Source organism: Heterodontus francisci, chromosome 24, assembly GCF_036365525.1.
Source record: "Heterodontus francisci isolate sHetFra1 chromosome 24, sHetFra1.hap1, whole genome shotgun sequence".
In the NCBI taxonomy this organism is placed as follows: domain Eukaryota; kingdom Metazoa; phylum Chordata; class Chondrichthyes; order Heterodontiformes; family Heterodontidae; genus Heterodontus; species Heterodontus francisci.
Genome location: NC_090394.1, coordinates 56,046,914 through 56,072,171, shown reverse-complemented (window position 1 = coordinate 56,072,171; position 25,258 = coordinate 56,046,914). Strand labels below are relative to the sequence as shown.

General features: G+C 44.2%; 1 protein-coding gene across 1 annotated transcript in view; it reads left to right on the top strand.

Moving 5' to 3' along the window:
- Positions 1-10,324: 10,324 nt before the first annotated feature.
- rsl1d1 (ribosomal L1 domain containing 1) overlaps positions 10,325-25,258 on the top strand; it is a 26,419-nt gene continuing 11,485 nt past the window's right edge. Inside the window, exons 1-5 of the mRNA XM_068056246.1 lie at positions 10,325-10,401; positions 11,723-11,862; positions 18,316-18,454; positions 19,740-19,888; positions 22,121-22,222. Coding sequence (XP_067912347.1) covers positions 10,375-10,401; positions 11,723-11,862; positions 18,316-18,454; positions 19,740-19,888; positions 22,121-22,222 — 557 coding nt within the window. The 5' untranslated portion in view covers positions 10,325-10,374. The remainder of the gene's footprint in view (positions 10,402-11,722; positions 11,863-18,315; positions 18,455-19,739; positions 19,889-22,120; positions 22,223-25,258) is intronic.

Sequence of the window (25,258 nt, the reverse complement as noted above, 5' to 3'; positions counted from 1 at the left end):
CTAGTTGATATCTGTTTTGATGGCAATAGAAGCAATCAAATTGGTTGCAATTTCCTCGCCAGGAAGAGGAAAATCAAATGACATTTACTCTCCCAGTCATTATCCAATGATCTCCATTGAAAATGTCTATAAATACCCACTTTGGTGTAGCTTGTAGGATATGTCAAGAAAACACACAGGAGCTGTCAGCATTTGTTCATCTCTGCCTCGTGAATTTAAGGGATGCCTTTTAAAGAAAAAAATTGCACCCTTCCACATCCTGCATTTGGACTACGCCAGATCAGCTTTTATTCAATCCATGGATCAGTTATAGTCTTAACTACTGTGGACATGATTTTTTCCTACAATACAATATCGTTACATATAGCTTATCAACTTAATTGATTTTAAAATAACTTCCAATTTATGCTGTATGATCTCTGTCCACTAGTAACTTCCAGTCATTGTATTACATATCTTTTACTTTGTCAAACAATGTATCATTGCTGTATTTAAAAAAATGGTTTAGTGCCCAGTTGGATTTTAAAATAATCGTTCTGCACTGTCTCTTTGCTATTTTGCTTCTCTGTTAAATGAACTAAAGGGATAATCACATTTCAGTTGGGAACATTAAACAATTTGAGGGTTTTTCGTTAGAAATTGGGGGAAAGAAATGCTCCAGCTATAAGAGTCTTCAAAAAGCAAGTGCTACAGTTTTGTGTGCAATGAATTTACATATGGTGGATAACTTTGAAGATTTAATGTATAAAGTAGTTAATAGGTGGGTTTTTGTTAGATAAGGGTTTGGACAAACTAGCTTGTCATTTTGTAAAAAAAAAAATGGAAGGTATGTAGCAACATTTGAAAAGGTTATTTTGAGTACACTTTGCACTAGACCCTAGTAAAAGATGGAGCTCCACTATGAGATTAGGAAAAACAAGTGGTTGTGTAAACAAATGAATTACACAGAAGCACTATTTGAGACCTGTGATCATTGTGCATCACTCTCCATTTTGCATGTTGCTGTTTTGTCTGCCACTAATCGGGCATCGCTGAAAGCAACAACTTATTTTTATATCGCACCCTTAACATAATAAAATGTCCCAATGCACTTAGCAGGAGCTTTATAAAGCAAATTTTGAAACCGAATCACAAGGCAATATTGAGGCAGATGGCCAAAAGCTTGGTCAGCAATCGAGTTTAAGGAGCGTCTTAAAGGAAGCAAGAGGTAGAGAGTTGGAGAGGTTTATTGAGGAAATTTAAGAGTTTAGAGCCCAGGCAACTAAAGACACAGCCACCAATGGTGCAGCAACTTAAATCGGCTGCTTAAGAGGCCAGAATTAGATAAATGCAGATATCTTGGGTTATGGGGCTGGAGGAGAATAGAGATCAGGAGGGGCAAGCCATGAAGGAATTTGAAAACACGAGTATTTTAAAATCAAGGTGTTTCTTAACTGGGAGCCATTGTAGGTCAGCGAGCCCAGAAGTGCTAGGTGATCAGACAGGAATATGTTGGAATTTTCAAGTCTAGAGATGAATGAGGGTTGCAGCAGCAGATGAGTTGAGGCAGGGGTGAAGTCAGGTGGTGATGCGGAGGTGCAAAAGGCCATTTTAGTGATGGTGTGGATAGGCAAATGAGTCCAGCCCTATAATTCTACTTTTAAAAAGAAACACATTGACAGTTTCCAAAATGCTAAAGAAAAGAGGCTCTCTGCTGCTGTTGGAACAGGAATGTCAGGTAGTTGTTTGCAAGTAAAGCTGATGGCAGAACTGTGCTACCAACTTGCATGTAACGGAAACGCTCTGAAGGCAGGAAAGAACAATAGGTTGGGATCAAGAGTATGAATGTTCTGACTGCCATTGTACAAAAACATCTAATGTATTTAATACCCTGTAACCAACCAGTGACTATTGTTGGTGGGGTTGAGGGAGCTCCACGATTGTGTCTGGTACAAAATTTCAAAACCAAATAAATGCTCTGACTGAATTGTTAAATAGCTGAGCCAGGCAAATCTTGAAACTTGCTTGACCAGTTAGCCTTGCTCACTAATGAGAATTATGGGGCACTAATCTTGTCAGTCAGGTTGGCATTCTTTCCACTTTACTCCAGGTAGCTCTTTGAGCTAATTTTTTTTTTAAAGAGATGCAGCACTGAAACAGGCCCTTCGGCCCACCGAGTCTGTGCCGACCAACAAGCACCCATTTATACTAATCCTACATTAATCCCATATTCCCTACCACATCCCCACCATTCTCCTACCACCTACCTCCACTTGGGCCAATTTACCTAACAACCTGCAAGTCTTTGGCTGTGGGAGGAAACCGGAGCACCCGGCGGAAACCCACGCGGTCACAGGGAGAACTTGCAAACTCCGCACAGACAGTACCCAGAACTGAACCTGGGTCGCTGGAGATGTGAGGCTGCGGTGCTACCCACTGTGCCGTCCCTAATGTTCTAATTGGTAGGCTAATACTGACTGGAAAGTGCAGCAGTAATAAAAACAAAAAATGCTGGAAACACAGGTCTGGCAGCATCTGTGGACAGAGTTAATGTTTCAGGTCAGTGACCATTAGATGTTAAGCAGTGTTCTGTGTTGGCACGCAGTTTTAACACATTCAGCTTGAGTGGTCTCACTACATACACCTAGATAAGATGTCTTTAATCAACAAGAGCCTAAATTATTCAGGCTTGGGTAAATGCAGTGTCCCTTCTGGGAAAGTGTGCATACTATCAGTAAACAAATTCGATCTATGTGGATTTCTCAGCAGTTTGGCTTAGAGTCTCCTGATGTATTTCTGTACTCTGCAAGACTTACTCTCATGCCAGAGTTTCTGAAGCATAGGTATTAAATAGATAGTTGCTAGCCAAATATAAAACTGCCCCTGATTCACAAGATCTTCTGGGCAGTCCTTGGCAAGGTCTGGTAGTTTTGAGATCCATGCTATGGGACCTGGTGGTATGTGCACAATATAAAAACCTAGTTAAACATGGTAGATGTTGGATTCATTTGCACTTTTTTTTTTTTGGAGTGTTTGAGTGCCCTTAGTGCTCCAAAATGGTGTCCACGGCTTGCGTGTACTTGTGCAAATGTCACTGGGTGCCATATTTGATGAAGGCATAAGTGCATGCAGTGAACATTTGTGGGAAGAATGCAGAGCAGGCAGATCATGTTCAGCTGATTTGGCAGCAGCAGTGTCATTTTGAAGCTCAACACTGGCAACACCCTGATAGTTGAACATGCAATCAGCAGCAGGAAGGGCCTCCCACCACTGCTATTTGAAGGGATCATCTGACCATCTACTTGTACCTTAGTTGCTTTTTTTTTGCCCATGACTTGCTATGATTCTATAAGTGTTTGGTGCTTGCTGTAGTTTTCAAGTTGCAAAAGTCTATGGGTGTGACCTGTGCTGAAGAATGACCTCCAGGCATGGGTGAACTAGTATGCATTGCCTTTGGAATATAGCATGATTTGGAGAATGAACACAGCCATGCAGAGTTGGAAGACAGGAGAGCAAGAAGGGTGTTGGTAGAAGACCATATCTGCCCATAATGTTCAGGGAGCAGCTCCTACCTTAATCTGTGAACAACATGTCTGACATCTGCACTTCAATAAAGACAACTGCAACTTCAAAGTAAGCTTTGTGGAAGATGCAAAGAGGCTGCAAAGGGATATATATAGGTTAAGTGAGTAGGAAAGAACAATGGCAGATGGAATATATTGTGGGCAAGTGTGAAGTAATCTACTTTGAAAGGGCAAATAAAGAATATTTTTCAAATGGTGAAAGACCAGAAACGGTATTTAGAGGAACCAGGGTGTCTTTGTACATGAACTACAAAGTTAACGTGCAGGTACAGGAAGCAAATTGCAAAAGCAAATGCTATGTTAGCCTTTATTACAAAGAGATAAAAGCAAAATACTGCGGATGCTGGAAATCTGAAATAACAACAGTGCTGGAAATACTCAGCAGGTCTAGCAGTATCTGTGGAGAAAGAAACAGTTAATGTTTCAGGTCGATGGCCTTTTCATTAGAACTGGCAAAGGTTAGAAATGTAATAGATTTTGAGCAAGTGAAAGGGGGGGATGGGGAAGAACAACAAAAGGGAAGGTCTGTGAAAGGGCAGAGGGCAGGAGAGATTAAATGACAAAGATGTCATGGAACAAAAGGCAAAGGTGTGCTAATAGTTGTAGTAAAAGACAAAGCATTAGTCCAGAGTGAGGGGTAATGGCAGAAGAATGAACAATAATAAAAAAAGAAGCAATCAAAATGGGATTCCTCTGTGGGAAGGGGGCCAGGTGTTGGAGGAGTGGACCTTTCAGCATGCTGACTGGAGGGGAGGTGTTTGGTAGCATCCTTCTGGAGATGGTAGAGAATGATCCCATAGGATTCCCCTGGTCCTCGCTTTCCACTCCACCAGCCTCAACATCCAATCATGTTTCTGGGAAGGGGTGAGAGCAGCAGTGTGGGAAATGGATCAGACAGAGTCGAGGCCCCTGTCAACCACAGTGGGGGGAATTCTCAGTTGAGGAAAAAGGAAGATATGTCAGAAGCGCTGTTGTGGAAGGTTGCATCATCAGGACAGATGGAGAAACTGGGAAAATGGAATGGAGTCAGAGTATATTCAAGACAGAGATTAATTGATTTTTTGGACACGAGAGGAATTAATATATGGATGATGCAGGAAGGTGGAGTTGAGATAGATCAGCCATGATCGTATTCAATGGTGGAGTAGGATCGAAAGACCTATTGCTTATGTTCTCAGAGCAGAGCAAAGATCCCATTGCCATTTGCTGTAATTGTGACTGTGGCAATGACCTTTTAAGCATCTTACTCCTTTCAGGCTGGAGATATTTTCACATCGCGCAGTTTGCCATCCACTGTTGTGAAAGTTGGTGGGGGGGTTACTAATGCCCTCTATTCAAAGAGCTCTAACTATGTTTCATTCTCTTGCCAGTTCAGAAGTAGGCACTGCGAGCACACAGTTTTGCTAGGCTTGCAGGGTGCAGTTGACAAACTGTATGCATATCACATTGTGAGCACCACATATTGACACTGTCCTATACTGGAACTGGAAGGAATTCCACACCCTCAATGACCAGCTTGTATGTTACCATAGGCAGTGAATTGTGTAAGCTATTGCCTGGTTTCCTGGCACCAGTCATGCTTCTTTCATACTATGGCAGGCCACAGTCCCATCTGCATTTCAGCAACCCTAACAAAGCAAAGGATGGCTACTGGCCATCAAGGGTTATTTGTTGACTATATAGCTGACTTCAGTATGCAAACCATGCCCGTGTGTGTCTGGCAGTATGGTTTTCATTATAAGCAATGTGACAGAGCAGACTGCTGCCATGCTGAACTAATCCTTCTGCCTGGACTGCTCTAGAATGCTGCAATACTGAACAGAGTGGGTGTCAAGATTCATGGTGCTCTGCATGCTGGACAACTTCGCCATCATGAAGGTAAGTACTCACCACCAGATATACAGCTGAGGAGGAGCAGTAGGCACATGAAGGGGGAAAAGGAAAGGACAGAACTTAGCCAGCCCCTTTGTGGCTGGGCTATCTATGAAGAAGTCACCTGTGTACAATACCAGTAATCATAACCCCAATTCCTCATTTATCTTCCCTCTGTCACTCACCATCACAGCCTCTGCTTGGCCACAATACAAAAATGAAAGCAACCACAAAATAAACATTCTACACCAAATTTATAAAAATAAATCATGTCATATTGCATACAAAAGTCAATTAATCATCCTTTTGCATTTCGTTCCTGTCTACCTTCCCTTTGCCTGTGCTAGTTCTCATACACCATGCCACATTAGCGGTTGTAGCCATTAATGGTGTTGGCAAGCATGAAGAACTAAAGGGGTAGTTTAGTGTAGAGGAGAGTGAGGAAGCATAAGATGAGTCGTGTGGAAGAGTTCAGTTTCAAGAGCAATTGGACTGCAATGCAGAATGATGAGGGAAGGAAGTGAAGAAGTTGGCATAGTGGGACAAGGTGAGTATGGGAGGTAGTGGCAAAGGCAAGAACATGGATCGATTTAAGTTATGAATTATTTATTTGTACTTGGTATTGGATGTATGGGTGGAAGGGTAGGCATAAAAACTTTGAAGAAGTGATTTGGCATGAAGGAATGCCTGAGATTGTTTTTGACCCCCATAAGTATGAAACAAAGTAAAGTATAAAAATATCTGTGTCATGTTTTCTTCTGGAGCAGAATATCCTCTCGGCTCCCTTTCTCCATTATCAATTTTGACTTTTCAACATCTGGATTTCCTCCTTCAGAGTTTCGTGTAATTATAAAGGCTGAATAGGTCACCAACCTGAAACGTTACCATCAATGGAGAGAGGAACAGTTATTTCCAGCATTTTCTGTTTATGTCTTGTATGTTACCCCCTCCAACACCAGCGCAGGAGCATAAATTACGCAGCTGTCCAGCTACTTGTTTGCTTCGGTCAGGTTCCTTCTTGTGTTGCCGTCTTGAAGTCAGTCGTCACCTTCTGCTACTTCGGTGAGTTCTTCTTTCTTCTTTGGCCTCCTGGAGGTGGTCAGTGGTTTGTGGAGCAGTGCCTGGAGTGGCTATAAAGGCCAATTCTAGAGTGACAGGCTCTTCCACAGGTGCTGCAGAAAAATCTGTTTGTCGGGGCTGTTACACATTTGGCTGTCCCCTTGCGCTTCTGTCTTTTTTCCTGCCAACTGCCAAGTCTCTTTGACTCGCCACACTTTAGCCCTGCCTTTATGGCTGCCTGCCAGCTCTGGCGAACGCTGACAACTGACTCCCACGACTTGTGATCAATGTCACAGGACTTCATGTCGCGTTTGCAGACGTCTTTAAAGCGGAGACATGGACGGCCGGTGGGTCTGATACCAGCAAGCTCGCTGTACAATGTGTCTTTGGGGATCCTGCCATCTTCCATGCAGCTCACATGGCCAAGCCACCTCAAGCGCTGCTGACTCAGTAGTGTGTATAAGCTGGGGGTGTTGGCTGCCTCGAGGACTTCTGTGTTGGAGATACGGTCCTGCCACCTGATGCCAAGTATTCTCCGGAGGCAGCGAAGATGGAATGAATTGAGACATCGCTCTTGGCTGACATACGTTGTCCAGGCCTCGCTGCCATAGAGCAAGGTACTGAGGACACAGGCTTGATACACTCGTACTTTTGTGTTCCGTGTCAGTGCGCCATTTTCCCACACTCTCTTGGCCAGTCTGGACATAGCAGTGGAAGCCTTTCCCATGCACTTGTTGATTTCTGCATCTAGAGACACTGGTGATAGTTGAGCCTAGGTAGGTGAACTCTTGAACCACTTCCAGAGCGTGGTCGCCAATATTGATGGATGGAGCATTTCTGACGTCCTGTCCCATGATGTTCGTTTTCTTGAGGCTGATGGTTAGGCCAAATTCGTTGCAGGCAGCCGCAAACCTGTCAATGAGACTCTGCAGACACTCTTCAGTGTGAGATGTTAAAGCAGCATCATCAGCAAAGAGGAGTTCCCTGATGAGGACTTTCCGTACTTTGGACTTCGCTCTTGGACGGGCAAGGTTGAACAACCTGCCCCCTGATCTTGTGTGGAGGAAAATTCCTTCTTCTGAAAACTTGAACGCATGTGAGAGCAGCAGGGAGAAGAAAATCCCAAAAAGTGTGGGTGCGAGAACACAGCCCTGTTTCACGTCACTCAGGATAGGAAAGGGGTCTGATGAGGTGCGGCCATGCTGAATTGTGCCTTTCATATTGTCGTGGAATGAGGTGATGATACTTAGTAGCTTTGGTAGACATCCAATCTTATCTAGTAGTCTGAAGAGACCATGTCTGCTGACGAGGTCAAAGGCTTTGGTGAGATCAATGAAAGCAACGTAGAGGGGCATCTGTTGTTCATGGCATTTCTCCTGTATCTGACGAAGGGAGAACAGCATGTCAATGGTCGATCTCTCTGCACGAAAGCCACACTGTGCCTCAGGGTAGACGCGCTCGGCCAGCTTCTGGAGCCTGTTTAAAGCGACTCGAGCAAAGACTTTCCCCACTATGCTGAGCAGGGAGATTCCATGGTAGTTGTTGCAGTCACCGTGGTCACCTTTGTTTTTATAGAGGGTGATGATATTGGCATCGCGCATGTCCTGAGGTACTGCTCCCTTGTCCCAGCAGAGGCAAAGCAGTTCATGTAGTGCTGAGAGTATAGCAGGCTTGGCACTCTTGATTATTTCAGTGGTAATGCTGTCCTTCCCAGGGGCTTTTCCGCTGGCTAGAGAATCAATGGCATCACTGAGTTCCGATTTTGTTGGCTGTACGTCCAGCTCATCCATGACTGGTAGACGCTGGGCTGCATTGAGGGCAGTCTCAGTGACAACATTCTCCCTGGAGTACAGTTCTAGGTAGTGCTGAACCCAGCGGTCCATTTAACTCTTAACCTCCATACATTCACCCAGGCATGCGCCATGGAGAGGTCACTCCATAGTCGCCTCACAGCGACTGAAACAACATGGAAGGCAGCAGTTACGGGTTTTAAGTCCAGCTCAATTGGCGTAGAGATTGGGCGCCACGGGTTGCCTTTGTCGGTGGGAGAAGTCATCGCACCTCACTGGACAGCTACCGCCTGCCTCAAACTGGGCAGTCCCCGGTCAATAAGGTTCTGTCCTGCCACAGTCCACCTGCTTCAATGGGTGCTTGGAGCTCCGGGTCATTGCCCGAAAAGTGGACTGCAACGCCGCACCAAACAACATGAAAAAAGGAAAGAAGGTACCAGCCCTTCGCTTTGCAAGCTGGAACGTCAGAACTATGTGTCCTGGCCTGTCGGAAGACCTTACACAAATCAACAATTCTCGGAAGACCGCCATCATTAACAACGAGCTCAGTAGACTCAATGTAGACATTGCAGCACTTCAGGAGACACGCCTCCCCGCGAGTGGATCTCTAGCAGAGCAAGACTACACCTTCTTCTGGCAGGGTAGGGATCCTGAAGAACCAAGACAGCATGGAGTGGGCTTCGCCATCAGAAACTCCTTTCTCAGCATGATAGAGCCTCCCTCAAATGGTTTGGAATGCTTACTGTCCATTCGACTGCTCACCACCTCTGGTCCAGTACACCTACTCAGCATCTATGTTCCAACACTCTGCTCCGCACCTGAAGCTAAAGACCAGTTCTACGAGGAACTCCATAATATCATTAGTAGTATCCCCAACACCAAACACCTGTTCCTGCTGGGGGACTTCAATGCCAGGGTTGGGCTGACCATGACTCATAGCCCTCCTGCCTTGGGTGCTATGGCGTTGGAACGATGAATGAGAATGGACAGAGACTGCTTGAGTTGTGTACCTATCATAACCTCTGCAACACCAACTCGTTCTTTCACACTAAACCCTGTCACCAGGTTTCATGGAGGCACCCAAGATCACGTCGTTGGCACCAGCTAGACCTAATCGTCACAAGGCGAGCCTCCTTAAACAGTGTTCAAATCACACGCAGCTTCCACAGTGCGGACTGCGACACCGACCACACTCTGGTGTGCAGCAAGGTTAGACTCAGACCAAAGAAGTTGCATCACTCCAAGCAGAAGGGCCACCCGCGCATCAACATGAGCAGAATTTCTCATCCACAGCTGTTACAAAAATTTCTAAATTCACTTGTAACAGCCCTTCAAAACACTCCCACAGGGGATGCTGAGACCAAGTGGGCCCACATCAGAGACGCCATCTATGAGTCAGCTTTGACCACCTACGGCAAACGTGCGAAGAGAAATGCAGACTGGTTTCAATCTCATAATGAAGAGCTGGAACCTGTCATAGCCGCTAAGCGCATTGCACTGTTGAACTACAAGAAAGCCCCCAGCGAGTTAACATCTGTAGCACTTAAAGCAGCCAGAAGCACTGCACAAAGAACAGCCAGGCGCTGCGCAAATTACTACTGGCAACACCTATGCAGTCATATTCAGCTGGCCTCCGACACCGGAAACATCAGCGGAATGTATGATGGCATTGAGAGCTTTTGGGCCAACCATCAAGAAGATCGCCCCCCTCAAATCTGAATTAGGGGACACATAATCGGTGAGTTATGTCTGGGAGAATCCAGAAGTTGTTAATAACCGACCACTGCAAGAATGCAGCAGTTGGTTTACACATGTTCAAAAAGACTGGTGACAAATTAATTTAAATAGATGGAGTTGAGCTTATTTTTAATAGATAAAAACTTGCTTTATAGCTGAAGTTTGTGAGCAGGCTGTCCCCGGAGCTCCCTCTGCTGTGCATCCACCTGAGGCAGCAGTGGAATGTATCTAGCATTGTCACAGCTGGCGCTGCTCACTGTCGCTGTTTACTCCCGCGGCTGTTAATAAAGTTTGGTTGGTGAGGGTTGCGCCGGAATGCGGCTGCGCAGTTGGAAGGCTTTTCACACGTGGAGATGATGGCGGCACTGGATTCAGAGCAGGTACCAGAGCCGGGAGTGCGGGTCTTCCTCCCCCGCCCCCCCTTTTCTCTCTCAGGCTTATCAGAGCCGGGGGTAATAAAATATGACGGTACAAGTTGATAGCTCACTCTTGGTTCGTTTGATGCAGCCGTTAGTTGAAGGCCGGTCCCAGTGAGGCTTGGGGTCATTTCCAGGGGCCTGTGTTGGGGACTCAGGGCGACATGTGAGCTCCGCAGATCCAGCACGGTGCAACCTTCTGAGACTCTGAGGAATCATCTAAATAACTTCACTTTATAGTTATCCCTTCTGTAATATTTCTCTGGAAACATTAGTTTTTGTGTTTGATTTTCTTATAATTGTGCGCTACTGGAAAACATCAGTAATGTATAAGCAGACAATTTGAAAGAAAACGGCGGTGTGGAACTGAGATCAAAAGAGAATTGGATAGTTGGAGTGGTTATAGAGTAGAGACTTCTATTAGGGAATTGAGATGGTCATAAAACGTGGAGGGGAAATACTTTGATTTGTAATTATTTGAATTGTAAGGTATTACAGTTTTGGGATAGTTCCTGTGTATCCCATTTATAATTTTAATGGTTTATGTAATGGTTATGGGCCTGTAATCTCCAGAGTTTAGAAGAATAAGAGGTGATCTAATTGAAGCATACAACATTCTTACAGTGCTCGACAATTCAAATAATTACAAATCAAAGTATTTCCCCTCCACGTTTTATGACCATCTCAATTCCCTACTCTATAACCACTCCAACTATCCAATTCTCTCGACAAGTTTGATGCAGGATGTTTCCCCTGGGTGCGGGGGGGTGGGAGCAGGGCAGGGACTGGTTGTGGAATTAGGGAACACGGTCTCAGAATAAGAGGTTGGTCGTTTAGGATTTGAGATGAGGAGGAATTTCTTCACTCAGAGGGTGGTGAATCTGTAGAATTGTCTACCTTAGAGGGCTGTGGAGGGTCAGTCATTGAATATGTTCAAGACAGAGATTGATAGATTTCTAGATAGTAAAGATATCAAGGGATATGGGGATAGTGCAGGATAATGGCATTGAGGTAGAAGATCAGCAATGATCTAGTTGAATGGTGGAGCAGGCTCGAGAGGCCAAATGGCCGCATCCTCTTTCCTATGTTCTTATGTTCCTAGTGTATCCAAATGCTGTAGGGCTTTGTTTATGTGTGTTCTAAATTGAAATGCTAAGGAGTATGTTTGCAGTTTTGAAACAGCTGGAGCAAACAGCACTATAATCTGCAGTTCCTAATGCCAAGACTATTAATAGAAGACTTGCTGGTTTATTTTATCTCAACCCCCACCACCTAATTTCACCAGGTAGCTAAGGCCGTGAAGGCCTTGCAGGCGTATGTGAAGAAAAGCAGGAATGACACAAAGGTATTTCTGAATGAAGATGAGAATATTATGCTGAATGTTACAGTATGGAAGATTCCAGAACAGGAGAAAACAATAAAAATGTAAGTGAACCAAAATGAAATTGGACGCAAAAGATGCGCTGTCTCCATGACTCTCGCTGAGATTTCTTAAAGATTCTTATGATTTATTTTGTTGTTTCAAAATAGTGAAACTTTACTCCTTCCCCCCCCCTGCCTCGCCTCGCCTCTTATACACTTCTGAATTAAAGTTACATGAGCGCTTCGGGATGTGTAAGAGGAGGAAACCTAATTGGCCTCCGTTTCATTGAGCTAGGGAGAAGTCAGGGGTTGGGGGGATGGTGAAGGCACAGATTAGCAGAACTCACAGTAGATCAGTACTGGGACCTGCTGGAATTCAACCTAATGAAGGAAGTCAGATGGTAGGGCCTCCAACCACAATTTTTCAATCCTCTCTAGGCATGCAGACTACTTGAGGAACTGATGGGTAGCTAATTTAAAACCTCTGATCAAGAAGGAAGACAATTGTAGACTTGTTAATCTAATGGTGGAAATATATTAGAGTCTGTAATTTGAGATAAAATTGAGCATTGAGAACTGCTTCGGTTAATCAAGAACAACCTGAGCAGGTTTGCTAAAAGCAAGTTGTGTTTGAGAAATTTCATACTAGCTTTTTGAAGGGGTGACTGATTGGATAGATGCAGGGAAAGCAGTAACTGTGGTGTATATGGATTTTCAATAATGTCCCAGGAAGCTTTTTACAAAAGTTCCGGTGTATTATATAAGATGAAATGTAGCTGCATGGATGGAAAATTGTTTGACAGGAACAAAGGGTTATGGTTAATGGGTGTTGCTTGGATTTGTGAACAGTTGGAACTGTGAAAGTGGTGTACTTTAAGGATCAATGCTGGGTCCATTTTTATTCACAATATATTCATGTGACTTGAATGTAAGCAGCTGGAGCACAGTCTCAAAATTTGATGGCAGCATAAAAGTAGGGGGCATGGCAAATAGTGAAGATAGTAAAAGACTTGGGGATATCGAAAGGCTAACAATGGGCTGAGGTGGCAAATATGGTGGAGGTTGCAGGGTGCTGTTCACTGCTTATTGATGGGTACAAATATACATCTCTACCAATTCTTCATGGCGTGCCTGCAATATTGTGATGTTGGAATATGAGATAATTACTTTTAATACTAATGCTCTTTGGTATCAGGCCAAAAAGAGATCTGTATACGAGATGTTCTGGTTGCTAGATGAATAGCTGGTCTTTCTGCCCTTGGGTAAATCATTTAATATTACTAGATTTTAAATTACTATCCGGTTTGCTGTGAGACAGACTTTTATTCTGCTAATGCTTAAAGCATTTAAATGCTGTGAACGCACCATGCTACCAGCTTGTAAATACATCTTAAGTTTTTAGTAAAAATCAATCAATGCTGCAGTGTATTCTTAAAAATATTGATATAGTTGAGCTAGTTGTTTCTGTAGGGTGTCAATAATATCAGAAATTATTGGAATACACTTCTCAAATGTAACTACATGAAGCACCTAACCCATTGCTTTCCAAAAGTCATGTTAAAACTGTTTCTCCTTTTTAAAGCAGCACAATCAAACACTTCATAGTCATTTACGGCACAGAAGGAGGCCATTTGGCCGATTGAGTCCATGCCGGCTCTCCACAAAGCTATTCAGTCAGTCCCACTCCTTTGCTCAATCCCTGTAGCCCTGCAAGTCTGTTTCTTTCAAGTGGCCGTCCAATTTCCTTTTGAAGTCATTGTCTCTGCTTCCATCACCCTCGTGGGCAGCGAGTTCCAAATTGTTACCACTCACTGGGTAAAAATATTCTTCCTCATATTCCCCCTGCATCTCTTGCCCAAATCCTTCAACCTGTATCCCCTCGTCCTTGTACCATTTGTTAATGGGAACAGTTTTTACTTGTCTAACTTTTCTATGCCTATCATAATCTTGTACACTTCTATTAAATCTCCCTCGATCTCCTTTGTTCTAAGGAGAACAACTCCAGTTTTGTCAACCTAACCTTGTAACTAAATTCCCCCATCACTTGAACCATTCTGTTAAATCTCCTCTGCACCCTCTCAAGGGCCTTCACGTCCTTCCTAAAGTGTGGTGACCAGAACTGGATGCAATAGTCCAGTTGGGGCCCAACCAGAGCTTTATAAAGGTTCAGCATAACTTCCCTGCTTTTGTACTCTGTTCATAAAGCCCAAGATCCCATATGCTTTACAAACCACTCTCAATATGTCCTGCCACCTTCAAAGATCGAAGCACAAGCACCCTCAGGTCCCCCTGTTCCTGCACACTCTTTAGAACTGTGCTATTAGGTATATTTTGCCCCTCCCTATTCCTTCTGCCAAATGCATTACCTCACACTTGTCAGTGTTAAATTTCATCTGGCACCTCTCTGCCCATTCTGTTAGCCTCTCTATGTTCTGTTGCAGGACGTTCATATCACCCTGACTGTTTTTCACGCCTCCAAGTTCGGTGTCATTGGGAAATTTTGAGATTCTACTCTGCATTCCAAGATCCAAGACATTTATGTAGAGCAAAAAAACCAGTGGTCCCAGCACTGACCCTCTGGGAGCACCAATGTCTACCATTCTCCAGTCTGAAAAACAACCATTTACTACTATTCGCTGTTTTCTGTACTTAATTCAATTTTTTTTTTTAATCCAATAGGACACTGACCCTCCTATTCCATGAGCCTCAATATTGATAACCTGCCTTTTATATGGTACCTTATCAAACACTTTTTTAAAATACATATAGACAACATCCATCGCATTCCCTTCAACCTTCTCTGTTACTTCAAAAAATTCCATTAGATTAGTCAAGCATGATCTGTCTTTTACAAATCTGTGCTGGCTATCCTTAATTAACTTGAACCTCTCCAAGTGTGTTGATTTTTTTTTTTCCCTGATTATTGTTTCTAAAACCTTATCCAACACTGATAAACTAACTGGCCTGTAGTTGCTACGACTGTCCTTACAATCCTCTGGCACCACCCCTGTATACAGGGAAGATTGGAAGATTAAGGCAAGCCCTTCTGCTAGCTCTATCCCCACTTCCTGTAGCAAACTGGGATGTAAGCCATCCAGACCAGGTGACTTATCTACCCTAAGCATAGCCAGCCTTTGCAGTACCTCCCCTCTCTCAATTTTTACCGTATCCATTGCCTCTACTCTCTCCACTTCTACTATATTTTGTCATCAGATTCCACTTCCTTAGTAAATACTGATACGAAATACCCATTAAGTATATTAGCCTTGCCCTGCATCTCTAAGTATATGTTACCTTCTTTGTCCTCATAGGCCCCACTCCACTGCTTACTATTTACATGCCGGAAGAAGATTTTTGGGTTCCCTTTTATGTTAACTGTCAGTCTATTCTCATATTCTCCCTTTACCAGTCTTATTTTCCTCTTCACCTCCCCTCTCAACCTATTGTATATGGCCTGGTTCTCACTTGAGTGAATTCACACTTTGTGACAGGCCACAAACAATGTTTCTGCAAACACTTTCCAGAAGCATATTTCAAGAAAGAACGTTGGCAGTATAACTGGGTTCTACTAAATATGGAGGCTGACTGCAGCACACTGTTAACCATAAAATGGTCAGTGATTTTGTTGCTTTGCTACTCCACCCTGCTCTCAACAAGGCAGTTTAGTTCTTCAACTTAATCCTCTAACTAGCAGAGAACGGCAAAACATTTGCAGTCAAAATAGCATCTTTATTGCAACAGTACTTCTTTAAATACAGGATTTCTGGTTAATCTTTCATAAAAGACTTGAACAGAATCAAAACTTCCCACTCTGGAAAAAGCTACATAAAGCTGCCCATGTGTGAAAACAGGCCGAGCAATATAAATACAGATTTTGTCAAGAGTCTGGTCTTATGATTTGTTTATAGTTATAGAATATGAAAGTCTAATTGGGAACTGTTTTCTCCCATTTGAAAAGGCAGGTTTACATCTGATGGGCTCAATATTATTCGAGAAATAAATACTCTATTTTCTTGAAATCTGCCTGTTATAATTTGGCATCTATCATCGAAGAAAACACCTTCCTAATTACTAACCTGGTTCCATGACAAACACCGAACATCAAGCCACTGTCCAAAGGACTGTCACTGACCTCATTTCCTCTGGAGATCTTCCCTCTACAGCTTCCAACCTCATAGCATCACAACCCCGGACAGCCCGCTTCTGCCTCCTTCCCAAAATCCACAAACAAGACTGTCCCGGCAGACCCATTGTGTCAGCCTGCACCTGCCCCACTGAACTTATTTCTTCCTATCTAGACTCTATCTTTTCTCCGCTGGTCCAGTCTCTTCCCACCTACATCCGTGACTCTTCTGACGCCCTACGTCATTTTGACAATTTCCAGTTTCCTGGTCCCAACCACCGCCTCTTCACTATGGACGTCCAATTGCTCTACACCTCCATCCCCCACCAGGATGGTTTGAGGGCTCTCCACTTCTTCCTGGAACAGAGGCCCAACCAGTCCCCATCCACCACCACCCTCCTCCGCCTGGCTGAACTTGTTCTCACATTGAACAACTTCTCCTTCAACTCCACGCTCTTCCTTCAAGTAAAAGGTATCGCTATGGGTACCCGCATGGGTCCTAGTTATGCCTGTCTTTTTGTGGGATATGTCGAGCATTCTTTGTTCCAATCCTACTCAGGCCCCCTCCCCCAACTCTTTTTCCGGTACATTGATGACTGTATCAGTGCCGTTTCCTGCTCCCGCCCCGAACTGGAAAACTTTATCAACTTTGCTTCCAATTTCCACCCTTCTCTCACCTTTACATGGTCCATCTCTGACACTTCCCTTCCCTTCCTCGACTTCTCTGTCTCCATCTCTGGGGATAGGTTGTCTACTAGTATCCATTATAAGCCCACTGACTCCCCCAGCTACCTCGACTACACTTCTTCACACCCTACCTCCTGTAAGGACTCCATTCCATTCTCCCAGTTTCTCCGTCTCCGACGCATCTGCTCTGATGATACCTTCCATGACGGTGCTTCTGATATGACCTCCTTTTTCCTCAACCGAGGATTTCCCCCCACTGTGGTTGACAGGGCCCTCAACCGTGTCCGGCCCATTTCCCGCACCTCTACCCTCACCCCTTCCCCTCCCTCCCAGAACCGTGACAGGGTTCCCTTTGTCCTCACTTTCCACCCCATCAGCCTCCATATCCAAAGGATCATCCTCCGCCATTTCCGCCACCTCCAGCGTAATGCACATCTTCCCCTCCCTTCCCTTGTCAGCATTCCGAAGGGATCGTTCCCTCCGCGACACCCTGGTCCACTCCTCCATTACCCTCACCACCTCGTCCCCATCCCATGGCACCTTCCCCTGCAATCGCAGGAGGTGTAATACCTGCCCATTTACCTCCTCTCTCCTCACTATCCCAGGCCCCAAACACTCCTTTCAGGTGAAGCAGCGATTTACTTGTTGTACTTTCAATGTAGTATACTGTATTCGCTGCTCACAGTGTGGTCTCCTCTACATCGGGGAGACCAAGCGCAGACTGGGTGACCGCTTTGCGGAACATCTCCACTCAGTCCGCAAGCAGGACCCTGAGCTTCCGGTTAACTCTGCTTCTCATTTCACAGATGCTGCCAGACCTGCTGAGTGGTTCCAGCATTTCTTCTTTTTATTCCATGACAAAGTCCTTCTTTAGGATTAAAGTTTTGTAGCAACATTGTAACTGTTTCTTCCTTGAGTCTAAGTTGTGTAGTTGAAGTTAGACTGTGTAGAAACTCTGGAAGAATGGACTTAGCTTTGTCAATGGACAATGTATTCTTTTTTAGAAAACCTGTTAGGTGAATTAACTTTTTCATTCAAATCTCGTGAATCTTCATGTTTAGTACAAAGAATAACTTTCAAATAATAACTTGTATTAAAGGATTGTCCGCTTCATTTTGCCACACTTAACCAATTCTATCATCCCAAGCCATTCCACCCCGCGCTCTCTGTTTCGGCGAGAGCATGGTGGGGACAATCTCTCCAGCTAGAGTAAATTCGTTGTTGGTTCCCCTTACCTTCTGTTTTTGTTCTGATCAACCCCTCCACTCTGCTGCCGTCACCAACCGTTGGCAGCTGCACATGCGTCACGCACTCCAATCCTCTGTGCGCTCTGTGTATGCCAGGCACCGCCCACCAACAGACACACCCCTTAAACTGACCAATTAAAACAGTCAGGACAGGCAGAACCCGAATATAATTATAGATTGAAACGCTTGAACAAGAGCTTGTGAATGTACTCGTACATTAATGGGTAGAAGGATCTGTATTTGCACCCTGAGTTCTGCAATATATGAAAAATTAGTTATAGAACTATAGTGGAGAAGTGTAGAAATTAATTTTCTGTTTGATTACTTTAATACCTTGTAACTCCATACTGCTTTATTTGAAATTTAACGATAGTAATAATCGAAGAAGGAGGCTGTGTAATATTTTTGTGGCTAATTTTGAACTCTCAATCTGAGGAAACCTTATTTTTATTCTTGCAGAACCTTGCCTCATGGAATTCGATTAGAGACAATGGAAGTTTGTCTCTTCACAAAAGATGAACCAAACATGACTGCAGATCAGACAGAAAGATTCTATAAAAAGCTTCTGAGCAAGCATGGAATTGAGAAGATAACACAGGTAGGCTTCTAGATTAGACAAGCTATAAAATTGCATTTAATACTGTATATTTTAAGATCTTTGTGTTTACTTTCAACACAATTTGATTTTAGGATCTGATTGAGCAAAAAACATTAATTGACCTCTTCAGTGGCAAAATGGTGGAGTGTTCTTCTAAAGGCTGCATTTGCTGACAACGCAACCACTAGGCGGCGGAGTACTTGCGCAAAAACGGGCTCTTTAACTGGAACGTCAGTGTCTGAGACGTTCAGGCAGCTGCCAGGATTAAAGATGGCGCTGCTCAATTTATCACAGGAAATGCTCATGGCTAGATCGTTCTAGCAAACTAATCTTACATTAAGTTGGATGGAAGCCCAGTAATATGCTACTATGTAGTTATAGGATACTAACTCTAATCCTCAGATCCATTTAATATTCCAGTAATCCCATTAAATACAAAAGGAATTTTATGATTGAATTTCCATTGGAAGATAGTGAATTGGCACCCCGATCAATGGAAAAGAAAATCGGGCAGAGTATAAAACGTGCTGTCAATTTGTTATTGTGCTATGTTTATATGACTGACCAGGACTGATTTCACCTGAATGCAACTACTAGCTCCCGCCCCCCAACTCAGCCGCTCGCTTCAGACCTCCCTGTATTCCCCCTCGCCGCCCCCCCCCCCTCATTCCCCTGGCCGATTGTTCCTTGCTTCGCACCACCCCATTCTCCGGTTGCTCGCTCCCCCCCCCCCCCAGCCACGAGCTTTGGGCTGTGCCGCTTCCCTCCTCTCACCAGTTCGCTCCCACGTTTCATCAGTCTCCGCACGCCGCCCGAGGAAGCAAGGGGTGACGGGGCGACGTAGGAGCAATTGGCCAAGAGGAGGGAAGCAGCACTGCCTAAAGCTGGCGACTGGTGGGGGGGGGGTGGGGAGAGAAGTGGCCGGAGTGGCGCAAAGCAAGGAACAATCGGCGAGTGGAGGGGAGCAGTGAGGTCTGGAGTGAGAGGCTGAGGGGAGGAAGGGTCGAGGCCTAGAGCGAGTTGCCGAAGGGGGAGAGCTCCAGCCTCATTCAGCTGCTTCCTCCAGACGAATGAGCTGGATACTCTATGATGCTTTATCGCGCATGCGCGAAGATGGATCTGGCGTGGATATGTGATGACGTTAGCACTGGGTGATGATGTCATCCCACACTTGCTCCACTAAGTCCTGGCAAGATGTAGCTGCGCAGCTTGGTGCACTCTGATGACGTCAACGGGCTGGTGCGTTGTCAGGAATCACTTTGTAATCTAAATTTTATTTTATTAGATCATTCCATATAAGGTACTGAAAACCGAATACAAGCCATATGAAGCAAAGCGTCGCTTATTGAGCAGGTTTGATCTGTTCCTGGCTGATGACCGAATCAGACGACTTTTACCCTCTCACTTAGGCAAACATTTTTACAATTCTAAAAAGTAAGTAATATAAATATATTGTCATGAAATATTTTTTATTAATTAAGCAAATGCTTTAGAGATGACTCATAATATTTTTGACCTTTTCTAATCCTTGAGTTGCCAGTATAAAATAATCTAATTTTCACTATCACTTGTTCAATCTTACAATATTCAAATGATAAGGTGGGTGAGCTGGGCATCAACTTCAGCACTGAACCACAACCGAATAATTACTGAAATAGTATACTGCCATTGTGGTAGGGAGTACTTTTAGATTTTTAATGAGACCAAGGGTAAAAGTACTATTCATTGGATGTGCAGTTACATCAATACAATAAGATTTTATTCCTGTGAAAGAAAGCACTTGCACGAAGGAAGATTGATGTGATTCCTGGCGGCTAATCATCTCAGCCCCAGAACGTTGCTGCAGGAGTTCCTCAGGGTAGTGTCCTAGGCCCAACCACCTTCAGCTGCTTCATCAATAACCTTCTCTCCATCATAAGGTCAGAAGTGGGGATGTTCGCTGCTGATTGCACCGTGTTCAGTACTATTCGCGACTCCTCAGATACTGAAGCAGTCCACGCCTGCATGCAACAAGCCCTAGATAACGTTCAGGCTTGGGCTGATAAGTGGAAGTAACGTTTGTACCAGATAAAGTACCGGGCAATGATCATCTCCAACAAGAGAGAATCTAACTATCTCCCCTTGGCCTTCAATAGCTTTACCATCGCTGAATCCCTACCATTAACATTGACCGGAAACTTAACTGGACCAGCTATATAAATAGTGTGGCTAAAAGAGCAGGTCAGAGGCTGGGAATTCTGCAGCGAGTAACTCACCACCTGGCTCTCCAAAGCCTGTCCACCATCTACAAGGCCCAAGTCAGGAGTGTGATGAAATACTCTCCACTTGCCTGGATGGGTGCAGCTCCAACAATAATCAGGAAGCTCAACCACCATCCAGGACAAAGTAGCCCACTTAATTGGCATCCCATCCACCACCTTAAACATTCACTCCCTCCACCACTGACGCACAGTGGCAGCGGTGTGTACATCTATAACATGCACTACAGCAGCTTGCCAAGGCTCCTTCAACAACACCTTCCAAACCTGCGACCTCTACCAGCTAGAAGAACAAGAACAGCAGGCACATGGGAACACCACCACCTGCAAGTTCCCCTCCAAGCCCCACACCATCCTGACTTGGAACAATATTGCCCCTCCTTCAATGTCACTGGGTGAAAGTCCTAGAACTCCCTAATAGTACTACATCATCGACTGCAATGGTTCAAGTAGGTGGCTCACCACCACCACATCAAGGGCCATTAGGGATGCACATCAAATGCTGTCTTAGCAGCAAAGCTCACATCCCACGAGCGACCTTGGGCCATCTCGCAGCTCTGCAGCCAATGAATTTTGAAATATAATTGCTGTTATAATGTTGTGAAATGAAGCATCCAGTCTGCACAGAACAAGATAAATGAACAGTTTTTAAGGCGGTTGGTTGTGGGATATATATTGGCCAAGAGAGTGGACGATCTCTCCTGGTCCTCTTTGTATTGTGTCATGGGATCTTTTACATCAAGGGCAGGCAGAGCAATAACTTTTCATCTGAAAGGCAACACCTTTTGCAATGCAGCAATCCCTCTAGATTAAAGTGTCAATCTAGGTTATTTACTAAAGTCTTGAGTGAGTGTGAGGTCCCCATCTTTTAGACTCGGGTGATGTTGCTACCAGTGAGCCAAGTCTGACTCAAGTGCTCATTCTGTATTGAAGTTAGTCATACTTTGCCCCCCCCCCCCCCCCCAAGCTCCCCACCACCGCCGCCCCCTGAAGCGGGCTCTGAGGTGGCAAGGTTGCTGTGCCCTTCACCTACCCATCCTCACTGCTGTTTTACCAGCAGCGACGGAGAAGGCAGATGACCCGCCTGCCCTTAGGCCAATTGAGGTCCTTAAATGGACAATTAATTGCCACTTAAGGGCCTCTTCTTGCCACCACTAATATATTACCAGCAGCGAACAGACATTTCACTGGGCTGCCTAGTCAAACATGGCGGTTTCCTTGCAGGCTGGGGGTCCCTCCTGATTCTGCACTCTTTGTTATCACAGTAAAATTTAAAAAAAATGTATGTCAGCAAATGCACAAAAAAAGGCTGTCTTATTGTTTGGCAATTTTTACAGGCTCACAAATGCAATTCTGTAAAGCAATATCTTATGTATAGCTTCATTTTAATTCTGATTTCTGATTTTAGAGCACCCCTGTCAGTAAAGCTGTCTTCAAAGAATCTTGCAAAGGATCTAAACAAAAGAATCCAGGGTACAATCCTTCCTGTCAACAAGAAGGGCAGCTGTTAGTAAGTATTGAGGCTCAAGGCTGCATCATGTGTTCCTCAAATTTGGGAGGATCTAACTGTCTTTTACCTAACTCTGAAAGGTTGTTTATTTTTCATCTGCGCAACAATTCTGAATGGGGCTGACAGTGGAAAAAATGAAAGTGCCTGTAGAAATGTAAATTATTTGGAGTTGCAAATTGGTATGCAAAATTCCAAGTTCTCTTATAGGCAAATGTGATTATCTAATTTTGAATACGGCCACTTTGTCCTATTTATTAGTTTTACATTGGACCCCATCCTTCTAAATTCCTGAGCATAGAATATGCTGAATTTCCCATTGGCTGCTTATATCTTGAGTACTGAGGCTCAACTAGCATCTGTACTCAGTACAGCAATTCTAATCACAAGCATGCTTGAATGCCACTGCAGTGCTCTGTTTATCTTCTGAAGAACGGTCACTGACCTGAAACGTTAACTCTGCTTCTCTCTCCGCAGATATTGCCAGACCTGCTGAGTATTTCCAGCATTTCTTGTTTTTATTTCAGATTTCCAGCATCCGCGGTATTTTGTTTATCTTTACCTGACAGTGAGCAAAGTAACCAACTGGACTTTTCAATATGTAATCTGCTTCGCTGGCCAGGACTTTAAAATTAGAGTCTTAAATTGAAGTGTCAGTGAACAGAGTAGAATGCTTCCCAATTGAAAGGCCAGCTGGTAACTTTTTCCACAGGTAGATGGGTAGGGAGATGCAGGACTTCAAAAGATGTACCTGATTTAACAGTTGGGAAAAGTGATTGAGGGGAGAAACTGACTTGGGAAGCCTTTGAAGCATACTTCTTATCAAAGTTTAGTTTAGAGATACAGCACTGAAACAGGCCCTTCGGCCCACCGAGTCTGTGCCGACCATCAACCACCCATTTATACTAATCCCATATTCCTACCACATCCCCACCTGTCCCTATATTTCCCTACCACCTACCTATACTAGGGGCAATTTATAATGGCCAATTTACCTACCAACCTGCAAGTCTTTTGGCTTGTGGGAGGAAACCGGAGCACCCGGAGAAAACCCACGCAGACACAGGGAGAGCTTGCAAACTCCACACAGGCAGTACCCAGAATTGAACCCGGGTCGCTGGAGCTGTGAGGCTGCGGTGCTAACCACTGTGCTGCTGTGCCGCCCTTTTCAAAGACTTTCAAAGTCACAAATTACACCCTATGTGACTATGACAAAGGTAAATTATCCCTTCTCATCCTTCTCGACCTTTATGCAACCTTTGACACAGTTGATCACACCCTCCTCCAATGCCTCACCATTGGTGTCTGAATGGGTGGCCTGCAATTTGCCTAGTTCCATTCTTATCTATCTAATTATAGCCAGAGTATCATTTACAATGGCTTCTCTTCCTGCTCCCGCATCATTACTTCTGGTGTCCCCCAAGAATCTATTCTTGGCCCTCTCCTATTTCTCACCTACGTGCTCTCCCTCAGCGACCTCCGAAAAAACACCGCATTAGTTTTCACGTGTATTTTGATGACGCCCAGCTTTACTTCACCACTTGGCTCTTCCACTGTTGCTAAATTGAGACTGTTTGACCTACATCCAGTACTGGATGAACAGAGATTTCCTCCAACTAAACATTGGGAAGACAGAAGCCATTGTCTTTGGTCCCTGCTACAAACTCTGTTCCCTAGCTACTAATTTCATCTCTTTCCTGGCAACCTTCTAAGGCTGAACCAGATTGTTCATAACCTTGATCCTGAGATGGGCTTCTCACCACATATTCACACCATCACTAAGACTGCCGATTTCCACTTCCATAACATCACCTGACTCTATCCTGCCTCAGCTCATCCGCTGAAAACCTCATTAATATCTTTGTTACCTCTAGACTTCAGTAGTCCAATGTATTCCTGGCTAGCCTTCCACATTTTACCCTCTATAAATTTGAGGTCATCCAAAACTCTGCTGCCTCTGTCTTAACTTGCAGCAAGTCTCATTCATAAATTATCTCTGTGCTCGCTGGCCTACATAGGCTCTGAGTCAAAAAACACCTCAATTTTTTAAATTCTCATCCTTGTTTTCAAATCCTTCAATGACCTTGCCCCTCCCTATCTCTGTAATCTCCTCCAGCCCCACAACCCTCCAAGATATCTGTGCTTCTCCAATTCTGGCCTCTTGAGCATTCCCAATTTTAATCACTCCACTACTGGCAGCTGTATCAAAGCCCAAAGCTGTCGGGTTCCCTCCCGAAATCTCTTTGCCTCTCTTTCCTCCTTTTAAATCGCTTCTTAAAACCTACCTTTTTGATCAAGCCTTTGTCCATCTGCTCTGATATTGTCTAATGTGTCTTAGTGTCCAATTTTGCTTCATAACACTCCTCTGAAGCGCTTGGGGGTGTTTCATTACGTTAAAGGTGCTATATAAATGCAGGTTGTTATTGTTATATGGACTTGGGCAGTCTTTTTGTAACATGGGCAGTACTGCTGAATGAACTATAGGTTGTACTTCACATTCATTGCTGTGAAATTAGAATACAAAAGTATTTTAGTTGTCTAAAAGACCATCGTAATTCCACTGGGTTCCTCCTGGGCCCAAATAAATATGCATCTATCCCAAGAGTTAGGAAAACCTGCTGAATGAAAGATTTAGATTTTTCATGATAAAAATGAATTTTCCACTCTTTCCAATGAAGTATTGTGTCAACAATGTGATTGTTATTGAATCCATGAATTGTAATACCATTACAAATACACGGAGTCAGTGGCCCACAATTTCCCAGTCAGCAACAAAGCAACGGTGCTCACACTGACCTCGAAGAGATCTGCCCACAAATATCTAGTGATCGCTGTGGTGTAGATTTCCCCTTCCTGGTGTCAGTTTGAATCTGCCACCAAGGGGATCTTCAGGTCTCCAGCAACAGTAATGTCATCAAGCAGGGTAAACAGCCAGTCACCTTGAAGTATTCTTACAGACTGCAAACCAAGAAGCTAAAAGCACTTTTTACTTCACTTTTAATTTGTTCATATTACAGAGAACAAAATAAAGATTGGGAA